A 23,518-nucleotide genomic window follows, 5' to 3' on the forward strand; every position below is an offset into this window, starting at 1 on the left:
ATAACACTTTTTGAAATATTAAAAATTTCCCAAAAGATATAGTTTATATACGTATATGTCATATGTAAAATATATAATATGTCTAAGCACACATGTATTTATATATACCATTGTATAAAAATGTTCCTTTATGGAGTGGAATAGACATTCTGTTTGCATTTGAAACAAGTTTTAGAGTTTGATTAAAATGAGTAAAGTGTAATAATTATGTTTAGATTATTCAGTTCCTATCTACATGTATAATATTGTATTTATGCAGTAAATTGTAAACTTCACCAGTAGTAAAAGTGTATAGTTTTGGAATTTCTAGTAGAATTTTTCAACTATCCAAATGATAACTTTTTAAAAAAAATTCAGAAATTTTATCAATGCACTTTATTAATATACTTTGAAAATAAAAGACTATGAATAGATCTTCCATTGGAACATTTACTATAAATTTTTTATAAATTGAGATATACAGAGAATGAAATATAATATCCATGCTTCCAAATGTAGTTTTCTGGACAAGTAAAAAAAAGTTTAGCAAGTATTAGGAAGTTATTATTTGATAAAATGAAAAGACTATCTCAATTTTCAAAAGTTTCAAGTATTTGGAGAGTTGGGTCATGTTTATAACATGTTAGCATTATCTTAGCATTAGCTACCAAATAGAAAACTCTGGAGGAGTCAACACTTTTTCAAATATTTATTATAACTTTTTTTGAAAGATAGACTTCACATATAATCCATTGTCATATGTTATAAGGACCCATTCCTCTAATCTTTCTTTGGGGATAATCGAGTTTTTTCCTTTTACTGGAGCATTCTGACAGAGTTAGAAAATAATAAATCAAAAACTCTTTTGTATCAATTCAAACTTTTTCAAAGTGTTTGAGATTTTTTTAGTCTGTCCTTGAGGCGAATTCATTACAAAATTTCAGATCCAGGAAGTTTTTATTTTGGATCTAGATAACTTTTTCCACAGAACTCCAATGGGAAAGGAGACCTATTAACTCTTTTACCAAATTTAACAATTATTGACTCTTTTCCATTTTCTCCAACACAAAAACCAGAGTGGTTATACTAATAGCGTCTCTGCTTCTGGTTCATAACTCAGCTGACACATGACTTATAGAACTGTCTGTCATACAGCTGAGATTTTTGGGAATACACTGATTTTTAAAGATATTACATGCAGATCTGTAAGAAAACCTATAAGTTACTTGTGTTTTTATTGGCTGAAAGATCTCATCTATAACATAAAGCATAGATACAATATTTTCTGAAAGATTTGATTCATCCAAGATTATATCCCATGAAATTGTTTTGAGGCAAAAATAATTGTCATTTCATTTTAGTTTAAATCTCTGTTCTCACCTCTAAAATGCTTGCCAGTATGTTCTTAGTATTGTTAGAAAGCAAACTAAATTTATATGTAGGATCTCTGGATTCGAGTACTCAGATTATACTTTTGGGCTATTGTAATTAGAGGAGGAAATCAAAATTTTACTTAAATGTTTCTAAGATCTTAAAGAATGAGAGATAATGAAGATCAGAAGTGGTAGAAACACCTTGAGTGAAGGACTAGGTCTGTAGGGTGTGGTAGACAGGACTTCGAGGCGCATTCTTATTGCTATATGGGGAACCATGCCCAGAATCTGCCCTCATTATGTCTGGCGCTTGCCAGTTCTTTTCAAACCTCAGTTTCATGAGCACCATAAAAATTCACTTAAAATCGAAAAGAACACCCTGAAGTTAAAATCCACTCTGCTTTGCCTTGCCGTTCATGGCCTGGAATGTCACCTTTTACCTTCAGTAAATAAAGCCAACATCAACACTCTTCCGTGTCTTTTATTTTTTATGCACTCAATATTCTTCACATGACAATCTGGACACTTAAAGGGAAATTACAGTAGTAATCTATGTCCCTGCAAAGAGAATTGTCTTTATAATATATAGTTACAGGGTGTCCATCATTGTCTTTTGTTCCATAGACTGTTCACATTGGATTGAGTAAATCTAAAATGGAATTAAAAGAGACATGATTAATAGGGGACTACAAAGAAATAATGATATCATAATACTTTCTTAAAATGATCTGGCATGTGTGTCTAAGTAGCATTCCCTAACAGAGACAATTGCACTGTCTTGCAAGCTATTGTGTCTTTAACCTTACCATTTCCGAGAAGCCACCGAAAAGTCCTAATATGTCACAATTCAAATGTCAACATGTTGTTGGAAAGGAAACTAATAAGTTAAACCTGTAAGAGATGCCAAAAAAAGAAGTGATTCAAACTGTTGAGAGCAGTCTATTGTTTTCTAAGGGGAAATAAAATTCTAGAATGAAACAGGGGTACACATTAACTGTAAGGTTTAGGGGGAGAAAAGCAAACTCACACATCATTTTTGAGCAGATCTATTCCTCTCAGTGCACCTCCAAAAAGGGAAAATGTGAAGGTTAGGCATTAGATTCAAATTGCAAGTTTGCTGTTTTTTTAAACAAAATAGAAATAGCATATAACAGGAGCAATTTTCTTGATAATCTGGAGTCTATCTTTGGATAGATACAAAGACTCTTAGGCTATATTTTAACATCATATAGCAACACTTTATGTTTGGCACTGTTTTCTGAAAAGGAATCTAAGGTGGGAAAGCTATATTGAATGAAAAAACTTAATTCATCTTGAAAAGAAACTAAACAGAAAATACTCCTCATCACGGTATTTTTCAAATTTACCACAATTTCGTGCTCTGGTCTTTTATAGAAAAACAAACAATTGGACTTCAGAGCCACCTACTGGAATAAAGAGGCATATACTGATGTTTAATAGACTCAGCTTCTCAAAAGATAAATAAATAGATCAATACAAACAAAGTATGAGCATGTCTGTTGATCTTCTAAGACATTAATTTGCCCAGTTTCTGTTTGAAATATTAGATGGTCCTATAAGATACCATATTTACAGCAGTGTCTTCTAAGAATTAGAATCTGTTTTTTTTTTGGCTCACCACACTTGAAATTTTGTACATGAATAACTTAGTAAGATGATTGGGGGAAAAAATCTCATCAGTGATATGAGAGAGAAGATACAAGGCAAAGGAATAATCTCTTTCTCAGGATATTGTAAGACTTTACAAAAATGCTATGAAAGAAGGTAACTGGTCTCATTTCCATTAGTTAATGGTACAACTTCATTCTTTCTTCCAAAACCTCTATCTGTTTATGGAATTGTTTAATAAAGTTAGAATAGAATGAAAAAAAACTAAGAACATTCTTGGGTAAGATTAGTAAACATCTTAAGATCTTTATGCTTTAATGCTTTTATAAATGAAAGGAATGATGCCTGGACATTGGGCAATGCTTGTGTAAGTTTTCTTGCTGCTCTGGGAAAAATAGGCAGCTTTGGGAATTTTAGGTTGGGTTCTTTCCACACTTGCTGTACTGCTTTTCAGTCAGTCAGTAACAGATTTATTAAATCCTTCCTCTCTTCAGAACTTTTCTAGAAAGCAAGGGGCGTAGCTCTACCACCAACAACTTGATAAAAGAATCAATAAGAGGAATAATGCTTGCTTTCAAAGAGTGCCAACAGAAGCTGGGGCAGGAGAGCAGGCAGGGATATGCAAGCATTCATCCAATTAGTGAGAGAGGGAGTCAGTTTTTAAAAACCAAGATACTTTCCTATGATTCTGTTCTCTTGCTGATTCCTTATGTCACATTCTTCCAACCTACTCCCTTTGGAACACCTTGAAGGTGGTACTTTTACTAACTTGTTCACAGGGGACGGCTCAAGGTTAGCAAGGCTACTGCTGGATATTGCAAGACAGGACTCAGCTCCACGTGGGTGGTTTGCTAGGTGCTTTGAGGAATTCAGAGAAGGGCAAGCTCCTTGTTAATAGTTACAGAGAGTACATGTAGCACAGCAGGCCTCACATCAAGAAAATTTGATTTGTGAAGTTAGCAAGATTTGGAAAAGATTTATGAACTGGCTTGAGAGTCATAGCTTTCCATCTTTCACCAAAAGGTTCTTTTTTTCAGTATACAAAACAGAAATCACCATTTTATTTGATTAAAAATAAAAGGAACAAGTTTATTAAGATATGAAAAAATGTCTGGCTATCTTAATGTATATCCTGTCCTTTTCTAACATTCACTTTTCTGTCTTCCTTGTCCCACCTTTCTTTGGCCTTTGAAGATATTCTATAGAGTAGTCGCAGACATTGCGCCGGGAGAGGAGCTCCTGCTGTTCATGAAGAGCGAAGACTATCCCCATGAAACCATGGCACCTGACATCCACGGTTAGTGCCACTCACAGTGCTGTCCTGTCACCCTCATTTGGTGACTGGAACACAACATCCAGAAGGGTCTGTCACACCTGGCATTTTTTAAATAACTTCTTTTGTTGTACAACATCACTTTTGATAAACTCATTCTCTTGAAATGCCTATTTGCTTGGTTTGACATCTGGCTAATATTAAGGAGAAGCTAAAATAAGCAGAGCTCTTCCCTGAAGTGGGGGGGGGCAAGGGATTATTGAATACTTGAATGAAAACATCACCTTAATTGAGCCTTTTGTCAATGCTTTAGACTAGGAGAATTCTTGTACTCTTTAAGAGTTGTTTCAGAGCACTTGGCTTTTGAGTACTTCCCTAATGCTGGCAGATGTCTCTCCCATCTATTGTTCTATTGCTGGGAAAAGTGTTTCTGTGGGAGTGAAATCCTAACCATCATGACCCTATGGGAAGGAAACCAAGAGAAGAGTACAGAAGAGGAAATTTTAGAGCTAGCAGATTTTTTATTTGCCAGAAGTCTATTCTAAATCAAAAGAAGGGAGATAAAAAAATAATCATAAGTAGGAGTGATGTATTTTCAGATCAAATTAAGGGAAAATTTTGCTTGTGTTTATTTGTATTACTGAGATGAAAATTTAATGATTTTTTCTTTCTCCTTCCTACTCCTCTCTCTTAATATAATGTGACTTGGTTCAACATAATGTAGCAGTGGCTGTAGAACATTTTGTAGTGAGAAGGACCACTGGGAAGGGATACCCATTCCAGTCTACCACAGAGGCCATGATCCTGCATTCCAGAAGGGAGAACCTCAGCTTTTGCCTCTGTACCTCCATGAAGGAAGCTGTCACTATTGGCTGGCTTTCTACTCAAACATTTTTTCCATTGGTTGAGCTATATTCTGCCTCTTTGGAGGGTATACCATTTCTGTTTTGGGTGTCTTTTGGTCTTGTTTTCTTCTTGGAAACTCTAACATGCAAATGGTTTTAGAAATCTAGAGTTCCTAGCTAGCCTGGTAGAGTTCAAGCCTCAGCAGAGAGTCTGACCCAATGAGAAAGGTTACATGGGCAGTGTGGGGTGTTTAAATGATTAAAAAAATATGGGCTTCCTGTTGTGTAATACATATTCATCTGTGAGTGTGAAATCTAAAATGTTTTTAGAGAGTTTTAAGCAAATATATAAATGATTAATTTACTCCTCCCATAAGATCTAAATAGACTTAAGTAACTATTCCTCTTTACAGCTGCCATTCATAAATTGCCTTCCTTTTAAACATTCTCCAACTATTAGTTGGTTTGTTTTCAAAGATTTATATCCATATTCATCTATATACCATATACCAATATGTAAGGCTTATAATGCTTACATGGTGATTTGCATTTTGTATTTCTAGGATTTACTGTAGGAAAAGAAAATAAAACACATGCATTTCACACTTTATGCTATATATTATACACTTTACAAATCTCATTAAATCTTATACATAGATAGAACCTGAGAAAATGGAATTATACCTATGTAATAAATAGGAAAACTGAGGATAAGTAAGGCTAAGTAAATGTTTAATAAGAAGTGGAGTTAGCATTCAAAGTATGGTCTTTTCTGTCTCTAATACCTAGGCCTTTTCCAAATATTATGTGGCCTGGAGGTTCTGTTTCTGTTTGGACTTCCTGCTGAGATTTAAATATGGATTTAAATATATGATTAGTGTTACAAACTATAGGAAATGTTTCCTTTAACTAGTAAATATCACTGAGATGTCTGTCTCCAGAGCTGGGGTGATTTATTTTTGAATGCCTCCTTCTTCCTTAGCTCTCTACATCCAGAGTTGACAAACTGGAATTTACACACTTAATTCCTTTACTTGTGGCCTCACTGTTATTAGTGTAGTTTAAAGTAGACCAGTACCCTTGGTGGGTCCCATTGGGCCTCTCTGCTAGGCTTGTCATACTGCAGCTAAGAGAAATTCTTCAAAAAACAAAGCCTGAGTAATCTCTGCTTTCCAATCTTGGTGACTTTCTGTTCCCTCTTAACATGGCTCCAAAAGGCCCCTAGTGACCTGCCCCCCCAATGATATTTTCCATTTCTTCCTTTCATGAAACCTATAAACCCATCATACTTTGCTTCAGCTTTACCTTGCTTTGAATGTGCCAGGTTCTTCCTCATGTCCATCATTAGTCCATGCTGTTCCTACTGTCTGAAATGTCTCCCCGCACTTCACCTGCCTGATTCTTACTCATTCTAAAGCCTTTTCTAAGCCAAGCATAGGTGGATTAGGCATGTTCCTTGCAGCTCCCTTGGACTTATGCATGCATCTGTCATAAAATATAGCATTTATCTCCTTGAGTTTCTTATGTATTTATTCCCTAGCACAGTGCTTGACATTTTGGAGATGACTGAAACATTTCCTCAAAAGTATTTAGTCAATGAATAACTGAAGAATAACATCTTCTTTGGCTATAGGTCTACAAAGCAGCATAGGTGCCGTGTATTTGCTGTATGTGTTTTTCAGCATCATGAGCTGTTTTCAAGGGTTCTGTGACTTTTTCCATATGATCTGTGCAGAGTATGGGCTCATAGCTATGGAAATAGAGTAGAAACAATACCATCCCTACCCAACAGCCTGTAACTTCATTATCTCTGGTCTCCACTACTACCATTTATTTACCTTATTGATTTAAAGTGCAAGTTCATAATATGTTTGCTGTTTACCAAAGCTTTGTCAATTAGCACTGGCCCTGGGGTAAGATAAATTACCCTTGAAGGGTACTAAAAACATCCTGTGTTCCATTCTAAGTGATGATGGATATTAAAGCATTGCCAGGTTTACTGAGAGTAAAAGGCTTAAGCATATCCCAGCTGGGGCCTGTGTGTCCCACAGGAGGAGTGTATGGAGCAGAGATGAGTTCAAATCCTGATACAACCTCTTGGCTTCAACTGAAAATTGGGAGAAAAATCAGGCCTATAATTTCACACACTCAAGGGTTTAAGGAATATCAATAATACATAATACAATAGATGATGATCAGTAAGTGGTAATTATTTCTAATGTCCTCTGAATCTGGAAAAGTTTAATCAAAAAATTTTATCTGATCAGAAAGCTATACTGTAATCATAGTAATATTTATGTTTTCCTTCCAGATTCTCTCTGGGGTTCTTTACGTATATTATTTCTACTCCACGTTAAATTGACACAGTGGAAATGACAATCAAATAGTTTCAATTATGTCTTGTATATCTCAATTAAGACATCTGATTTATGGCAGCAATTCCTGACCATGCAATTCTAGTTAATCTGGAATTGTTTTCACAGAAGAACGACAATATCGTTGTGAAGACTGTGATCAGCTCTTTGAATCCAAGGCTGAGCTAGCAGATCACCAAAAGTTTCCATGCAGCACGCCTCACTCAGCATTCTCAATGGTGGAAGAGGACTTTCAGCAAAAACTTGAAAGCGAGAATGATCTCCGAGAGATACATGCCATCCAGGAGTGTAAGGAATGTGACCAAGTTTTTCCTGACTTGCAAAGGTTAGAAATGGCATGTTGCCCATAAAACTTGTGTGTTTACTCCACAAGAAAATGTTATGCTGGATCTTGAGCATGTAATGCAGTTGGGAAATTTGGAACTACAATGAACTCGACAGATATGCTAGTGACATGCTCAGAAATCATTCCCCCAACCCCTTTTCCTGGAAATTCTCATCTGTAAAATATTTACAGTGAAGTTAGAATTAGTTACTTTGTTTTCAGAAAACAGTATGCCATATTATTTTACATTAATTAATTTTTTGTAGTGCCTTGTATATGCTATGCAGGTGCCCTACCACTGAACTAAACCCCTAACCCATATATATTATAATTTAAGTGTTATTGGAAACTGAAGGCTTAACTTTACAGGGAATGGTGACTTAGAGAAAAAAATCCAGAATGCTTGAAGAAAATTGGAGTCAGATGCCAGGAGATAGCTACCTCTAGAAACACTTAGATGAGAAAAAAGAAATTGATCAAATACTCAACAAAAGATAGATAAATCTTTTAATAGAGCAGTGTAATGTATACATTTAAGTTGAACTATTTACTTAAACTGCTCATATATATAAAAGAATAAGAGAATGTTCAGTTTCCTAGTATTGCATTTCCAGAATGAAAAAATATAATTATGATAATCTAAATGATATTATTCTTTAATATTTACTTTTAGGAAAATGAAAGTCATATTTCAATTATATGTTTACGTTTTTATCACCTTTTGAATTTAATTCAGGAACATTAAAAAATTCTGTTGAAGAAGACAACAACCCTGGAACCTACCCTTTGAAAGCTATGTTGATAATTTTGCCATGAATTGCTTCTTTAAGATCAGAGAAGTAAATTGCCAGCTAATAGGTTTTTGTTTGTTTCTACCTAATGGTTTTTGCCTTGGTCCACAAACAATTTTAATAATTGTATTTGTTACTTTGCTTTTAAATCTGGAAATGATCATTGGAACATTTCCAGTAATCAGAATTTCAAGCGAACATAACATCATTGTGTTTTGATGGGAATGGGTAGCGTAACAACTGGCCTTACTCAAGACTGAATTGCTCAGAGTTGGTCTTTGACAACAACACCTATTTCAATTTACCATTTTTTCCTTTCTTTCCTCAGTGTTACCTTTTCCTCTTTCTTTCTACTCCATTCACTGGTCTGCATTGTCTTCTCCTGGTTAAGTCTCTTTAGGAAAAGGCTGCCAAATCTATCAATTAGTACTAAATTCTATGAAAAGTGGAGAAGTCTCAGTAATGATTGACTAGATTGCTTCTATATTTCTGAATGCAATGTACACCTGTGTTAGTGAGAGCTTGTCTCTTCTCCCTTCTTTTTTTCCATCACTGACTAAGTGACAGTTGATAATGCCATGGAACGATATGGATTTTATACCAGATTATAAAAAGCAAAGAAAGAAAATTCCCTTTGCTTTGCTATGTCTCCTCCGTGTACTCATAATATTCCCCTAAAACCAAACCTTGGAGTTAGGAGAAGGAATAAAACTCAAAAGATAGGTCAATCTTTTGCCACTAGATTTCAGAGGTTATGATTTGACATACAGCATATTGGAATATGTGTCAGAAAATGGCTTGTCCTCATGGGTTACTTAGGGTAGATAGTGAGATTTGGGATCATACAATGACTTTGGAGTATGTCCCCAACTCTGTTCAGGGTTAACTGCAGTTATTGATATCTCTCTTAACTCTTTTATTAGCATTTCAACTTCTGTAACAAACAGAGGATTACATATTGTAGATAAAGATAGGGCCTTTCTTATAACTGCACACACCTGTTCCCTCTTGGTACCTTGTGTTTATAGAGATATCGCCACTTGTGCTCAGATAGAATAGCATTTCCAGCTTGACTGACTCATGGGGCACAAAAATAAGTTCATGTGCCAATATGAATAGAGCTGTAAAGAGGAAGCTGATGAAGAAAAATAAGTGTGAGAAAGGTATTTCTAATTTACTGAGATACAAAAGTGAACTCTTTATTTTCTTACACATACCTCTGCTTACACACATGCACTGGGGAATGTATTCTTGGTGCACAGAGGTCTTAACTGTTATTCAAATGTAGGCTATTCATCTCACAGAGAAATAAGACATGGAAAGAAAGAACACTTACAAGCTTGGTAGTTGTGTTTTTAAAAACAGCTTTATATTAGGGAATATTTCAAATGAACACATTAGATAGGGATGGTAACAAAAGGCTAGTGATTATTACATGAGGCTGGTTTTATTGCAGCTGTACCTATTTTGGATCATTTGAAACAAATCTTGGACCTTTTGTTATTTTATTTGTAAGTAGTTCAGTATGTACAGAAAGTGAGGATTATTTTTAAAATAATAGTTCAATAGTGTACTTTTAAAAAATAATAATTCCTTAGCATTATCGGATATTCAGTCAGAATTCAAGTTCCTCCAGTTACCTCATAATTTTGAGAATTAAGATCAAAATAAAGGCCATGCAAAATAACTGCTTGACAAATTTCTTAGGTCTACTTTAATTTAAATGTCCCTGCAGTCAGACTGACTCTCTCTCTCTCTCTCTCTCTCTCTCTCTTGCTCTCTGACCCTCTCCTATTACAATTTTTTTTATTGAATACTATAGAAGAATTTTCCTGCAGCATTTTCTCTAGTCTTGATTCTGTTGCTTATATGTCACTGGTGGTGTTTAACATCTTTCTCCATTCTGTCCATATTCTTTAAATCCACAGTCACGTCCCAAGCCTTAGTTGGGATTTAGGTTCAATGTTCTATTCATTGAATGTTGTCATTTACTTCCATTAGGAGATATGTAATGAATTGCCTGGATTTATTCATTCTTTAAGAGCTGCAAAATAATTGTATTCTAGTTCTATCATTCTTTAATCACTCATTATAATGATTAATTCAGTATGGAGAAATTGTTCCTCAATATCTGTTTGGTCACTCTAAAATATAATTTATATAGGAAAATCTGGATTAATTTTCCTTATTTACCAGTTTCCCAAATATTAATTCCCAGCATACTCTAAGGGTGACTGGTGAGGTTGTTTGTGTATTTTGAATCTTATTATTATTACAAAAGACTTGCTGTAACTGCTATTTAATTTGACCCACCATTGGCACCTCTTCACATTGACTTTTAGTTCTTTTGACATCACCTAAAACTTTCTTCCTTTGTACAGTAACAAAATGTTCAGAATCCCCTTTGTGTATTTCATCAGGTCTGAAATGAGCTCTTTCTCTAAGGAACTCTGGTTGCTATCTTCAGGGGGTAGTATACTAGAGTTATGTGTGTATGTAAATACTCAACAAAAATGTTGTAGACATTTGACTATCTCAGTAGTCCATACAGATTTCATATATAAGTTTTAGAATAGAGAGGAACTTTTGAAAAGGAAAAGCACTGTAAACTTTAAAAATGGGTAAACTATCACATGACAAACTTTTAACCATGCCTCCTTTTCCTTTAAATGCTTTAAGAATGCATCTACTTAAATATTATACACTTTCTAATTCATTGGCTTTATCTATCTATCTATAACTGTCTATCATCTATCTATCTATCTATCTATCTATCTATCTTAATCTCCTCATATCTCATTTTATCTGTCCATCAATCCATCCATCCATCCATCCCAGGGCCTCTTTGAGATGTTGTTTGTTGAACAGTTAGCTTGCAGCTCTCTTTTCCAATGGTGTCATGGATAGAAATATTAACACTTCTCTCATCTAGAGGTTATATATATATATATATATATATATATATATATATATATAAAACGCAGAATGCCTGCCTATATGTTCTTCAACATTTTCTCAACATTTTCTGTTGGCGTATTTGTATTTGAGTGAAGCAGATATCAGCAATATGTGTTGCTGTTTAGAATTGTGTTGTGAATCCAGAACTGAACAAATATCTCATTGTTTATCATTCTCCTAAATTGACAGATAATCCTTGCTACCTGTTTCAGACTTATTTTCTGCTAACAAGACCATGTCTCTGTACTGGTATTGAGACACAGACTAAGAAACATAGAGTGTTATTTTGGTCATTTTGTCTGTAACAAGCCTATTTCTCCTCTTCTTCTCACCTCAATTTATTTTCCTTTTTAATTCTTTAATTGCCAGTTGGATTAGGAATAAAATAACAGTCTGTTTATAAATGTGTTTCTTGTCATCATGTCTTCTTAAATCAATTGTTCTCTCAACAGCTTGGAGAAACACATGTTGTCACATACTGAAGAGAGAGAATACAAGTGTGATCAGTGTCCAAAGGCATTTAACTGGAAGTCCAATTTAATTCGCCACCAAATGTCACATGACAGTGGAAAGCACTATGAATGTGAAAACTGTGCCAAGGTACAGTGAATTTGTAGGCTACTTGGCCTCTGTCATCCTGCTCTCTCTTAATCCATCATTTGCTACGATATATGAAAACAAGCCATGAGAGGGGAAACTATAAATATCTTGAGAAAGTAGACTGAGTGTTGTATGCTAAAAGGCATTAGTAAAGTGTATAAAAACACTTAGTGGGTATCCTTTTATTTTTGTAAGGGAGGAAGTGAGGCTTAATGGTGAATTCTAGCACTACATGTCTCACATCCTTGGTAAATTCTTGGTTCCACCACTGACTTCTCCAGTGTGAGGTTGTTTTATAGCTTCACAGGGAATGGAAATCTTATCCCATGCACATCACTGCTTTCTTTTAATAGCAATTTGTGAGCAAGTCACATAAAGTTTCTGAATGTCTATTCAGAAAGAACGGGAGACTGCTACATTTGTAGGTTTTTCCAACGAAGTCTTCTTTGAGAATCATGGCTTGGTTCTAATTGAAGTGTAGAGCCTCTGTTATAATGACCAGTATAATGAAAGTACTCCACACAACTTTTGATTTTCATGTTTCTTAATTAACTCAAGGATGTCCTGATATAACTAAAGTTGCTTTTTGTTTCCCAAAACTTTTAATAGCATTTGGATAACTTTTCTATTGCAAGTGGAAATTGTGACATTTGAAACTATGTTTGTGACATTTGAAACTATCCCTAAAGATAATTGTTGAGTGACTTTCCATTTTTTCTTAGTACAGCGTTCAAAGGGATAGTTTTAGTTTGCTGGTACCTTTCTGAAATACAGCAAACCCTAGGGAAAATAGATTTGGGTATTTTAGCCAAAATCTTCCACATTTTGTATGTACTACATGTTTATTTAAAGGGTTGAAGTAGCATACCAGTTTTAAGAATATCTGGCCATCATTTTATTAGTTAACTCTAGTCACTGTAAATGTGATCAAAAAAACTTTGTGGCCTAATAGTGCCACTCGTTATATTGTCCTGTAAGTGGTACCGGTGATACCAACTGATACTCTATACTAAAGACATAGAGCTGAAAATTTACAGCTTCTTCTCAAGACATTACACTTTGGAAATATGGCTTTCTTTTGGTTTTTCAGGAAAACAAAAATAAAACAAAATTCCTTCTTGAGCCATCCCTGGTCTTCTTTATTGTGTCTTTGAATTAAGTTTCTGGATTAATCAGTACTCATTTCCTAGCAGGTTTTCACGGACCCTAGCAACCTTCAGCGGCACATTCGCTCTCAGCATGTTGGTGCCCGGGCCCACGCTTGCCCGGAATGTGGCAAAACGTTTGCCACTTCATCAGGCCTCAAACAACACAAGCACATCCACAGCAGTGTGAAGCCCTTTATCTGTAAGTTTTTAACACTCCAGCCTTCCTTCCTGCATCTGTCTCTCCTCCAAAAGACACTGTGATCAGGAGAATAGCCACACATGGCCATGGGCGGGGGGGTGAGTCACTGTAATTACTATTTATGGTCCAATCCTGTAGGGTTATTTTCTATTACAAGAAAATCTTTAACAACCAGATCCATCGTATTTTGTCTATAATCCCTGGGGTGTTTTCTTTTAGATGAAATCAGTAACAGGTACAGAAAACAGAAGTTGTTAAATAATGAAAGGAAGCCTCCCCAGGTTGTAGGATTTAATCTAGACAGCCAGATTTGTCTCACACTGTAAATGTTCATGGCTTTGTAAAACAGCAAATAGCAGATATCACTAATCAAGATGAAGTGATTAAAAAGCTGTTCTGGATCAGAAAGAGCTGGAAGAACCCCACCTGGCACTGAGGCTTATGATGCTATGTGTATGGTCTGAGTGTATGTGTGGAGAGAGAGGGGAATAAAACACTCTTTAATCTGCCCACTGTTGCCTCTCACAGGCTGCAGATCAGTAGTTTTCTGTTACTTGAAAAACAGAACATTTTCACTTTGATGCTGGACACGTTGCTTCTCTTACCTACTGCACTAAAACAAATTTGCAGACAGTGGGCTTTCAGGGGACATCCAATCTGACCCCCTGCTTGGAACATCTCTTGGCAGCACTTTAGTAACATATTTCAAGTGAAGTAAAACTCAGCCCTTATGTGCTACTTCTGTCCATTCATGCCTGTTCTCTGTGTTGTAATGAAATATTTCATAAGGAAAATCATTTGTTCTTGGTCTATCTGGGCAAAACTCTGAGTTTCTTTTCTTCTCTTACTTGACTGGGTATATAATACAGGGACTCATTGACTTGTGCTAAAGACTTCAAAAGTGATTTTGGATCTAGACATGGGTAGAATTGGTTGAAGCCTGCTCAGTACCTCTTACTTGGGAACCCATGTAAAAAGAGTTTTTCTGACAAGTACTAGGTATATGAGACACTACTGTTGGAAAAAAACTAATTTTCAGAGCCAACATGGAAATGCCAGAGACTAAAAATCCCATTCTTTGCTTCAACACAGCTTTCTTTTGTGCTTCTAGGCACCTATAGAGCTTTTCTTTCCGTTTCCAGCTTACATCAGAGTCCTGTTTTGCTCAGATATTCTGTTCCTTGGGTGGAGTGAAGAGGACTAGTAGATAAACAAAAGGGTGCTCGAGTCTCCCTTGGGGAAGCTCTGTTGAATTCATGGGAAATGAAGTATACGACAGACATTTCAGACTTCTTGTCTCAAAAAGACGTTCATGACTCTAGGCCACAATGCCTTGAAAACATACTTGGAAGTGCTAAAGACATACAATATTAAATAGTGAATTTATTTCTCTGACTTTTCAGAAATAAATGTTGATAAGTTTTATTATGTTTTGGTGAGGAAAAGAGTGAAATAGATCACAAAGAATTCTGATCACCCATTTAATGCTTTCTTTACTATTTAAAATAAAAGTCAGAAGATAAAGACTTCTATCATCTGAGACTCTGGGATCTGCAATTTTAATTGTGTAGAAATCAAGTATTTTACTTTAAAGTGTCATGGGTTGTCTCTTTCCATTCAGACTGCATAAACATTTCCCATGAATGCATTTTCAGTGATTATTGGTAAATTTAAATAGCAGATGGCATTCTTCAAATATAAAATCTGACAGAGAACCATGGAGTGATTACGAATAATAGCCATGTAATTTTGGAACAAAAGAGTTTAAGGCTTAGGAGTTGGGGTGAAGGACTGGAATGAAGGAGGTTCACCTAGGCCTGATATCTGTTTCTCACCAGAAGGCCACACACCACGATTCACCCCCACTGGCGTGTTTATGGCAACTTGTCTCTTATTACAGTGTGCCGCCAGCTTGAGCCCAGAGAAACCAGTGCTAAGGCAATTACTCAGTGCCTTTACAGGAACCTCCAGCCTTCCCAAATAGAAACCACATGGTCTAATAGACCGAATATATTCAAAATACCTCTTAATTTGTTTAATAAGTAGAAAAATGCAATGTTAACTGTTGGCTAATTCCTTATTACTGAGAAAATTATAGTAGAGTATAGATATATATTCAGTTGAACCAGTTTACCTAGAGGCCTGGTGGTTTGCAGTATTCCAGGCCAAGCCTTCAAATGCTGAAAATAAAGCCTCTGCCTAAGGAAATATCCCAGATTCTATATTCTTGAGACTGGATACATGCTGTTTATCTGTGCAACAAAAGGTCCAACCAGGCACGGCAAGTGCACCTTCTCTTACTACACTACAGAGAAGCTCTTGATTCTCTTAAAGCCGTCCAGTTGAGAAAAAGAAGATTAGACAGCAACAATTTAATGCTGAAAAGTTGCAAATCTTTCAGAACTTACACAGTGGTTCAATATTCATCAAGACATTTTCTCAATGTCCTTTAGAACCCAGTGGAGAGAGATGCTGCTTTCTTAATGAGTGCATTTTTATAATTCCAATAATATTTTATTTAATAATTCTTGTTACTGTTCATAGCCAAATTAGTATAATATAATCTAGTGAAAACGTTATGTTTCAACTCCCTCCATCATCAAATTTTCTTAGTGTATCAAATAATCTAAATATTATGTATATTTATGATATGTGATTAAATAGTATATACTTTTAAAACAGAATCTATCCAATATATTCTAGTAAAATGATTTAAAAATAAATCACTCATATCTTCTTTTTCCATTAATATGAATGTTACAACCTCTATCATGTTATGAATCATCCCATAATTGAACGCTTCTTTAATATTAATATGCACATTGACATATGTAGAAATGCAGTTTAGCCTTTAGCAGTAAAAGAACTAGATAAGCAGTCACTTGGCACTTCCTGTTTGGGTGTGTGTGGGATGATCAAACTTCTGGATGAGTTTTGATTGACTGAGTTCTATAAAATCTCTTTTGTGTGAGTTTTAAAAAATTATTATTGCTTTGACTTAGGTGTTCAACCATTCTGCATTTAAAGGCAGCTATCATATGAAAGCAATAAATGTTGCATTTTCTTCAATTTAATTCCTTAAAATCAATTTGTTTCAAAAATTACCAGCAAGATGTATCATATTTCTGCATATATTAAATATGTACAGCATTAAAGTAAGCTCATATACAGAGTAACTCATCCCCAGCGAAGTTAAATAAAAATACGATGCTTAGGAAACTGATACTGTAATCATGCTAGACTGAGAAATGAGTAGGATTCTTACTTAAAAAGAGAACTCTCAAGTGGTTACAAAGTTCAGTCTTAAAGTAAAACTTAGTTATATTGGTGCATATGTGAGGAGGTGACATTCTACTTTATTGACAAATTGTTGATGAAGAGGGACATTTCATAGCTGCACCACTGTTGTGTCCTTTCTGGACCAGAGCAGTCACAGCACTGTCCCTGTTTATCATAGTTGGCTATTACACACACAAGTCAAGCCCAGAGATAACCAAGGAAGATACGACAACAAGTGGACATGTTTCCCAAGGCCAGGGGTTTCATAAATGCAGGAAGGTTAGCACAACCACTGGTGTGAGGGGAAGTCAGAGGACGTGATCATAGTTCATGGGAACCAGCAATGCAGGATGGGCTACATTCAATTCAGTTTCCTTTGCAAGCTTAAAATAGAGCCATTGTAAATTATGTCAGTCTTTCTCAAATCATGAAAATGATTGTTAAAAAAGTCTCAGAATACACAATGTGCATTGTTGTGTGGCTTTGATGTGTGAATGATGAGAGCATATGATATAATACAATTAAATAATGGTAGAGCAGGCACAGGCCTTTTTCCCCATGGGGAGAGGTAATAAAGGTGAAGCTTCTGGTCAAGGATACCTCCAACACAAAATTCTCTATGTGGCATAAAATTTAAAAAGGGCTTCGGTTATGTTTCATCCTTAATATATCTTAATATTTTAATTTTTAAGATGCTACTAGCGTAGCAATGGGGTGGGGAAGAAGCAATGCATGCTGGAATTTGACTGTTCCATAAATATTTAAATACACAAGTATTATGCAAAGTATTGTGCAATGGATGAAAAATATTTTTATAAATATATATGAAATATTTGTGCTGCCTCAAGACATTTGTCAGGTTGGATGCCTTGCTTTGGAATCTAGTGAAATGGAGTTTTCTGTGTTTGGAACACCTAGATTGGTGCCTCCAACTTCTTTTCCTGGCTTCCTAATTGAAATTATTTTGGGTAAACCAATTGTGATACTTGCTAAATTCAGAAGCAATTGCCATAAAGCCTGAGATTCTTTTTTGTTGTTTGCACACAGGTGAGGTCTGCCATAAATCCTATACTCAGTTTTCAAACCTTTGTCGTCATAAGCGCATGCATGCTGATTGCAGAACCCAAATCAAGTGCAAAGACTGTGGACAAATGTTCAGCACTACGTCTTCCTTAAATAAACACAGGAGGTTTTGTGAGGGCAAGAACCATTTTGCGGCAGGTGGATTTTTTGGCCAAGGCATTTCACTTCCTGGAAACCCAGCTATGGATAAAACGTCCATGGTTAATATGAGTCATGCCAACCCGGGCCTTGCTGACTATTTTGGTGCCAATAGGCATCCTGCTGGTCTTACCTTTCCAACAGCTCCTGGATTTTCTTTTAGCTTCCCTGGTCTGTTTCCTTCCGGCTTGTACCACAGGCCTCCTTTGATACCTGCTAGCTCTCCTGTTAAAGGACTATCAAGTACTGAACAGTCAAACAAAAGTCAAAGTCCCCTCATGACACATCCTCAGATACTGCCAGCTACACAGGATATTTTGAAGGCACTATCTAAACACCCACCTGTAGGGGACAATAAGCCAGTGGAGCTCCAGCCCGAGAGGTCCTCTGAAGAGAGGCCCCTTGAGAAAATCAGTGACCAGTCAGAGAGTAGTGACCTTGATGATGTCAGTACACCAAGTGGCAGTGACCTGGAAACAACCTCGGGCTCTGATCTGGAAAGTGACATTGAAAGTGATAAAGAGAAATTTAAAGAAAATGGTAAAATGTTCAAAGACAAAGTAAGCCCTCTTCAGAATCTGGCTTCAATAAATAATAAGAAAGAATACAGCAATCATTCCATTTTCTCACCATCTTTAGAGGAGCACACTGCGGTGTCGGGAGCTGTGAATGATTCTATAAAGGCTATTGCTTCTATTGCTGAAAAATACTTTGGTTCAACAGGACTGGTGGGGCTACAAGACAAAAAAGTTGGAGCTTTACCTTACCCTTCCATGTTTCCCCTCCCATTTTTTCCAGCATTCTCTCAATCAATGTACCCATTTCCTGATAGAGACTTGAGATCGTTACCTTTGAAAATGGAGCCCCAATCACCAAGTGAAGTAAAGAAACTGCAGAAGGGAAGCTCTGAGTCCCCCTTTGATCTCACCACTAAGCGAAAGGACGAGAAGCCCTTGACTCCAGCCCCCTCCAAGCCTCCAGCCACACCTGCCACAAGCCAAGATCAGCCTCTGGATCTAAGTATGGGCAGTAGGAGTAGAGCCAGTGGGACAAAGCTGACTGAGCCTCGAAAAAACCACGTATTTGGGGAAAAGAAAGGAAGCAACATTGAGGCAAGACCAGCTTCTGATGGTTCTTTGCAGCATGCAAGACCTACTCCTTTCTTTATGGACCCTATTTACAGGTAAGAGTGGATGGGAGATGATGGAGTATGAATGGTAGACTTTATACAATGAAGTTGTATCTTTCTTAAAGATGCTTTTTCTTATTATAAAGCAGAGAGTGAAGTTGTTTGATCTAGTGAATTCATTTTTTATTTGGAAATTTGCCTCATTAGATTTGGACTTATTTTTGGATGTCTCTGAAGTTGGGGGTTGGAATAGGCCTACAGATTTTTTCCCTTGACAATAAATTTATTTTTAAACCCTTTTTTTGGGAGTGGAAAATATGGGAAAGTCATATTTATAAAGTAAATTGTCAAGTGGCGGAAGAATGAGGCTCCTGAAGGATTGATGCAGATATGTTTGGGTATGCAAGTGGGTCAGGTTATTCAGAATAAGATGGGACATATAAGAACAAGAGACAACTCTTTGTTCACCCAGCACCATTTCCTTAATACATACTTCTCATACTTTGTTTCTAAATAAATCTCTTAGGAGATACATGAAAATGAAATATTAATCACAAAAAGGGTTGTGTATTATGTGAGTGGGTTTCTTGAAAAAATATGTTTCTACTTAATGCTTTCATTATCCACTTTCCTTGGATGCATCCAAATGCTCTCTGGGTGAAACATATATATTTAATAAAAGGCTTCTTAGGCAGTATTCTGAACATTCAAAGTGATTTAGTTCTTAAACACTAGTTTTCTTTAAAAGATATACATGGCAGTGATTATGTTTATTATATCATATTACTATTATAAGCATTTTCAATTTGCTTTTACATTCAAATTTTGAATGTTGTCAAGACATCATGGAGTATGTGGATAACTTTTTACTGATTATTGCCTGACATTTTTTAGTGAAGAGATTTGGGGCTAGTTTTTCATTTAACAATACTCATGGGCTTCCTATAACTTATCAGCTACTAGAGCCGCAAGTTCTTTTCACCCAAAAGTCACTTTTTTCTTTTTTACCCATACTACCTACATTGCCTTGACAGAGATTGCCAGCATGCAAAAGGTTACCCCGTCTCAACACAAGAGAAACAAAAGATGACAATGCACAGAAAGTGGTGGTAGAGGCCTATAATCCCAGCACTCAAGAGGCTCAGGCAGGGGGAGTGTGAGTTCCAAGCCAACTGGGGTACATAGAAAAACCCTGTCTCAAAAGAAAAAAAAAGGATGATACAAAAATATCTCAGTGCTATCTCTACCATATTTAAGTACCTTGTTCAGTTATTACATATTGATTCCTATGCCAGTCGCATCACTGGAGAAGGAAAGGAAAAGGAAACATCCTATTGTGTGCAAAGATTGTCTGTTACACATGTCCAGCAAGGCCTGATTTCCAATTCCATGACATTTCTCAGTCCTTTGTGAAGACAATCTCTCAGACTTCTTTCTGACACCTTCCTGACAGCAATGAGCTTCCAATTCCTCCACAAGTCCATTGGACTCATTCCCGTCACCTCCTGGCCTTCCTCTTCCTTTAGTCGTCATCTTCTATCTGGTGTTTCAGCCTCAATTAAGGCCTTAGGCCTGTCATTTGATGCAGACTTGTGAAAGATTTAAATGCCAATTTTAGTTTCAGGCCTGGATTGAAATCTCAGCTTCCTGTGTCCTATACATTTCTGTTTCCACTCATAAAATGTGTATAATATCACCTACTTAATAAGTGAAATAGTGTATACAGCACATGGCATATGTAAAATTTCCAGAACTGGTAGCTATTTTATTTGTTTCAATTCTATTTTAAAATGCATAGTTATTCCACAGTTTTTCAAAGAAAATTACCAATAGTTGGTAAAAGAAATAATTTCCTCACGGCTTAACTGATAATAGAATGACAAGCATTTGTAAAGAGCTACATAGCTTTTATATATACATATATATGATCTTCAAATAGTTCTCATCCTTTTCTCACCACCTGCCATCTACAGAGAGAGAGAGAGTAGATCTATTTATATAAGTACTAGGTATATAATTATATAAAAATATAGTTTATAATTGTCATATCATTTATTTTATAATTATTAAGTTTTATATATAATATATTATATCTGAGAGAGTAGGTAGCATGGTGACTGGATAGCTTGGAAACTCCCTGGTTATTACTGGCAGATTTAGAAGAAATGGAGTGAATATTTAGGGAATCCCTTCTTGGTAGAAAGCAGCTTTGTTTTTCAAAATTAGGCCATTTCTTATGATTTCAAATGACAAAGGATTCTTGCCTCTATTTGAGATGGAAAGGTATGACAAAGGACTCACCTTAATTTAGTGACTCCTCACTTATTTCCTCATTATTATTAGTTACTGAATCGAATTTTTCCATCATAAATAGGACTTTGTGTCTTTGAGTTCCAAGCAGTGCCTTAAGTATTTCTTAAAGAACTAAGCAGATGTCTTTATGTTTTTATTAGTGTGCATCCCAGAAACCTACCATTTGCTTTGTTTTAATGTCAGCAATTATGTGGTGATTGATACATGATACCGATTCACCTCCAAAATCTAATTTTAACCTTTCAGAGTAGAGAAAAGAAAATTAACGGACCCGCTTGAAGCTTTAAAAGAGAAATACTTGAGACCTTCTCCAGGATTCTTGTTTCACCCACAAGTAAGTATTTTGAACTTGAGATTTCAAGCTTGTAAACTAACTTGTTGATCCTGAAAAGCAGGTGCAATGAAATGAAAGAAATCTTGAGAACACTAGGATTTCCTATGACGCTGCTGTTGGAAGAACACAGGAAATTCTAGCAGAATTAAAACCCCAGCTCTTTAAAGAAAAAGTAATTAATATACATGTAAAAATAGCATGGTTTGGGTGTTAAATTTTGTCTGCTGTTAACTACTTATTGAGCCACAGTGCATTTTTGGAGTAAGCAGAACTTAGCTAAGGAAATCAATATTGAAGTTGTCTTTTGTATTTGAAGGTTACTGATACTAAGATAGGATCATACTGTGGCTGGTCCCAAACTCAAGGAGGTCATTCCTGTTCTTTTAGTGTTTAGGTAAAAACAGGAAATGAGTTCACCTGACACGTTGTTACCATAGAGAGTGAAGGAATTTATCTAGAGACCACTGGGCATTCCAGCAAAGTTCTGTAATTGCACAAAAATTCACCACAATACACAGAGCTGTTTTCTGAATGGAGTCATACCCATTTATCAAAATATGTACAGTTTCTCATTACAAGAAAAATACAAAGCAGGGTTATCTAACTGGTATTTCTCTATCCATATGGTTATTTTTTAAAAAACTGATTTACATATCAAGATTTACATATCAATCTACATCTAGAGAATTGTATTGAAAGTACAAATATATAGGCATCTCAAGGTCAAGTTTCTTTGTTTTTCTCTGTTTTTGTTTAAGTGATACAAGCTCTGATTTTATATATAGCAAAATCTTTGTGAACATGACTGAAAAACAGAGTATGTTTCTTCCATTAAAATATGTTGAAAACGATGGTTCTGTAATAAAATTAGTGAAATTTTATGTAACCTACTTCATAACAAGTTAGGAAGTAATTAAAGTAATTCATTTTGGGATTTGTTTTCCTCTTTGTTACTTCTTCTTTACTTTTTCCACTACCTTCCTGAAGTTCTGACAAGAGCAAGGGAGTTGAAATAAAAAGTCCTGGGTTAGTTGGAGAAATCTACTGTTGCTCAAAAATTCTCACTCTAACTCAAACTGAGAAAATATATGATTTTATATAAAAACTTTTAGAAGTATTCCAGCATTTATATATTAAAGTTAAGGAACAATATAATTTACATAATTACTTTATGGAAAAGAAGCAAGTTCTAAAACAATAAACATTTATCAGTAAATATATTATGGTTAGGTTGATGAAAATGTCACTTTAAAGTTTTCATGGGTTAATAAACTTAAATGTAATATGCATTTTGCCTCAGATATTTTATAAAAGCGTGTCTATCTTGGTGTTTCTCTTTTTAATTATAAATATTATGAGAATACAATAGTTGCATACATTAAAATACAACAATCAAGTTGTTTTCATATTCTGCTATTATTGAAAATCTTGCAATGAACAACTCCAAAATTGAGAGTTGTGGGCACATTGTAAAATGGAGAAAAGCTACGTTTTTGAGCAATTCTTTCTATCTGGTTCTTAGTTTGCTTTTCTGTAAAATGAGAAAGTTGGGTGTAAGTTTCCTATGCAGTCTGAAATTCAAAGATTTCTAACTGATCAAGGTAAATTTACTGCCTTCCAAGATAGTTTTGTCTACCAATTCCTCTATATGTGTATGCTAGCACATCTGCATATATTTTAAAAAATAATATGAGAGAAAATGCTATATTCAAATATTCCCAAAGTTAAGGAAGCAGGACAAAAGAAG

The 23,518-nt window shown here is 35.5% G+C and overlaps 1 protein-coding gene across 15 annotated transcripts in view; it reads left to right on the forward strand.

Moving 5' to 3' along the window:
* Nucleotides 1–23,518, forward strand: part of Mecom (MDS1 and EVI1 complex locus) — a 542,504-nt gene that overhangs the window by 493,125 nt on the left and 25,861 nt on the right. For 11 of the 15 annotated variants that reach the window (XM_020185217.2, XM_074073823.1, XM_074073819.1 and 8 more), the window contains 6 exons: nt 4,176–4,278; nt 7,583–7,799; nt 12,001–12,148; nt 13,339–13,495; nt 17,822–19,178; nt 21,684–21,771. In XM_020185217.2, coding sequence (XP_020040806.1) covers nt 4,176–4,278; nt 7,583–7,799; nt 12,001–12,148; nt 13,339–13,495; nt 17,822–19,178; nt 21,684–21,771 — 2,070 coding nt within the window. The remainder of the gene's footprint in view (nt 1–4,175; nt 4,279–7,582; nt 7,800–12,000; nt 12,149–13,338; nt 13,496–17,821; nt 19,179–21,683; nt 21,772–23,518) is intronic. The other 4 variants (XM_020185218.2, XM_074073820.1, XM_074073829.1 and 1 more) reach the window with 3 other exon arrangements.

This window comes from Castor canadensis, chromosome 5 (assembly GCF_047511655.1).
Source record: "Castor canadensis chromosome 5, mCasCan1.hap1v2, whole genome shotgun sequence".
Classification (NCBI taxonomy): Eukaryota; Metazoa; Chordata; class Mammalia; order Rodentia; family Castoridae; genus Castor; species Castor canadensis.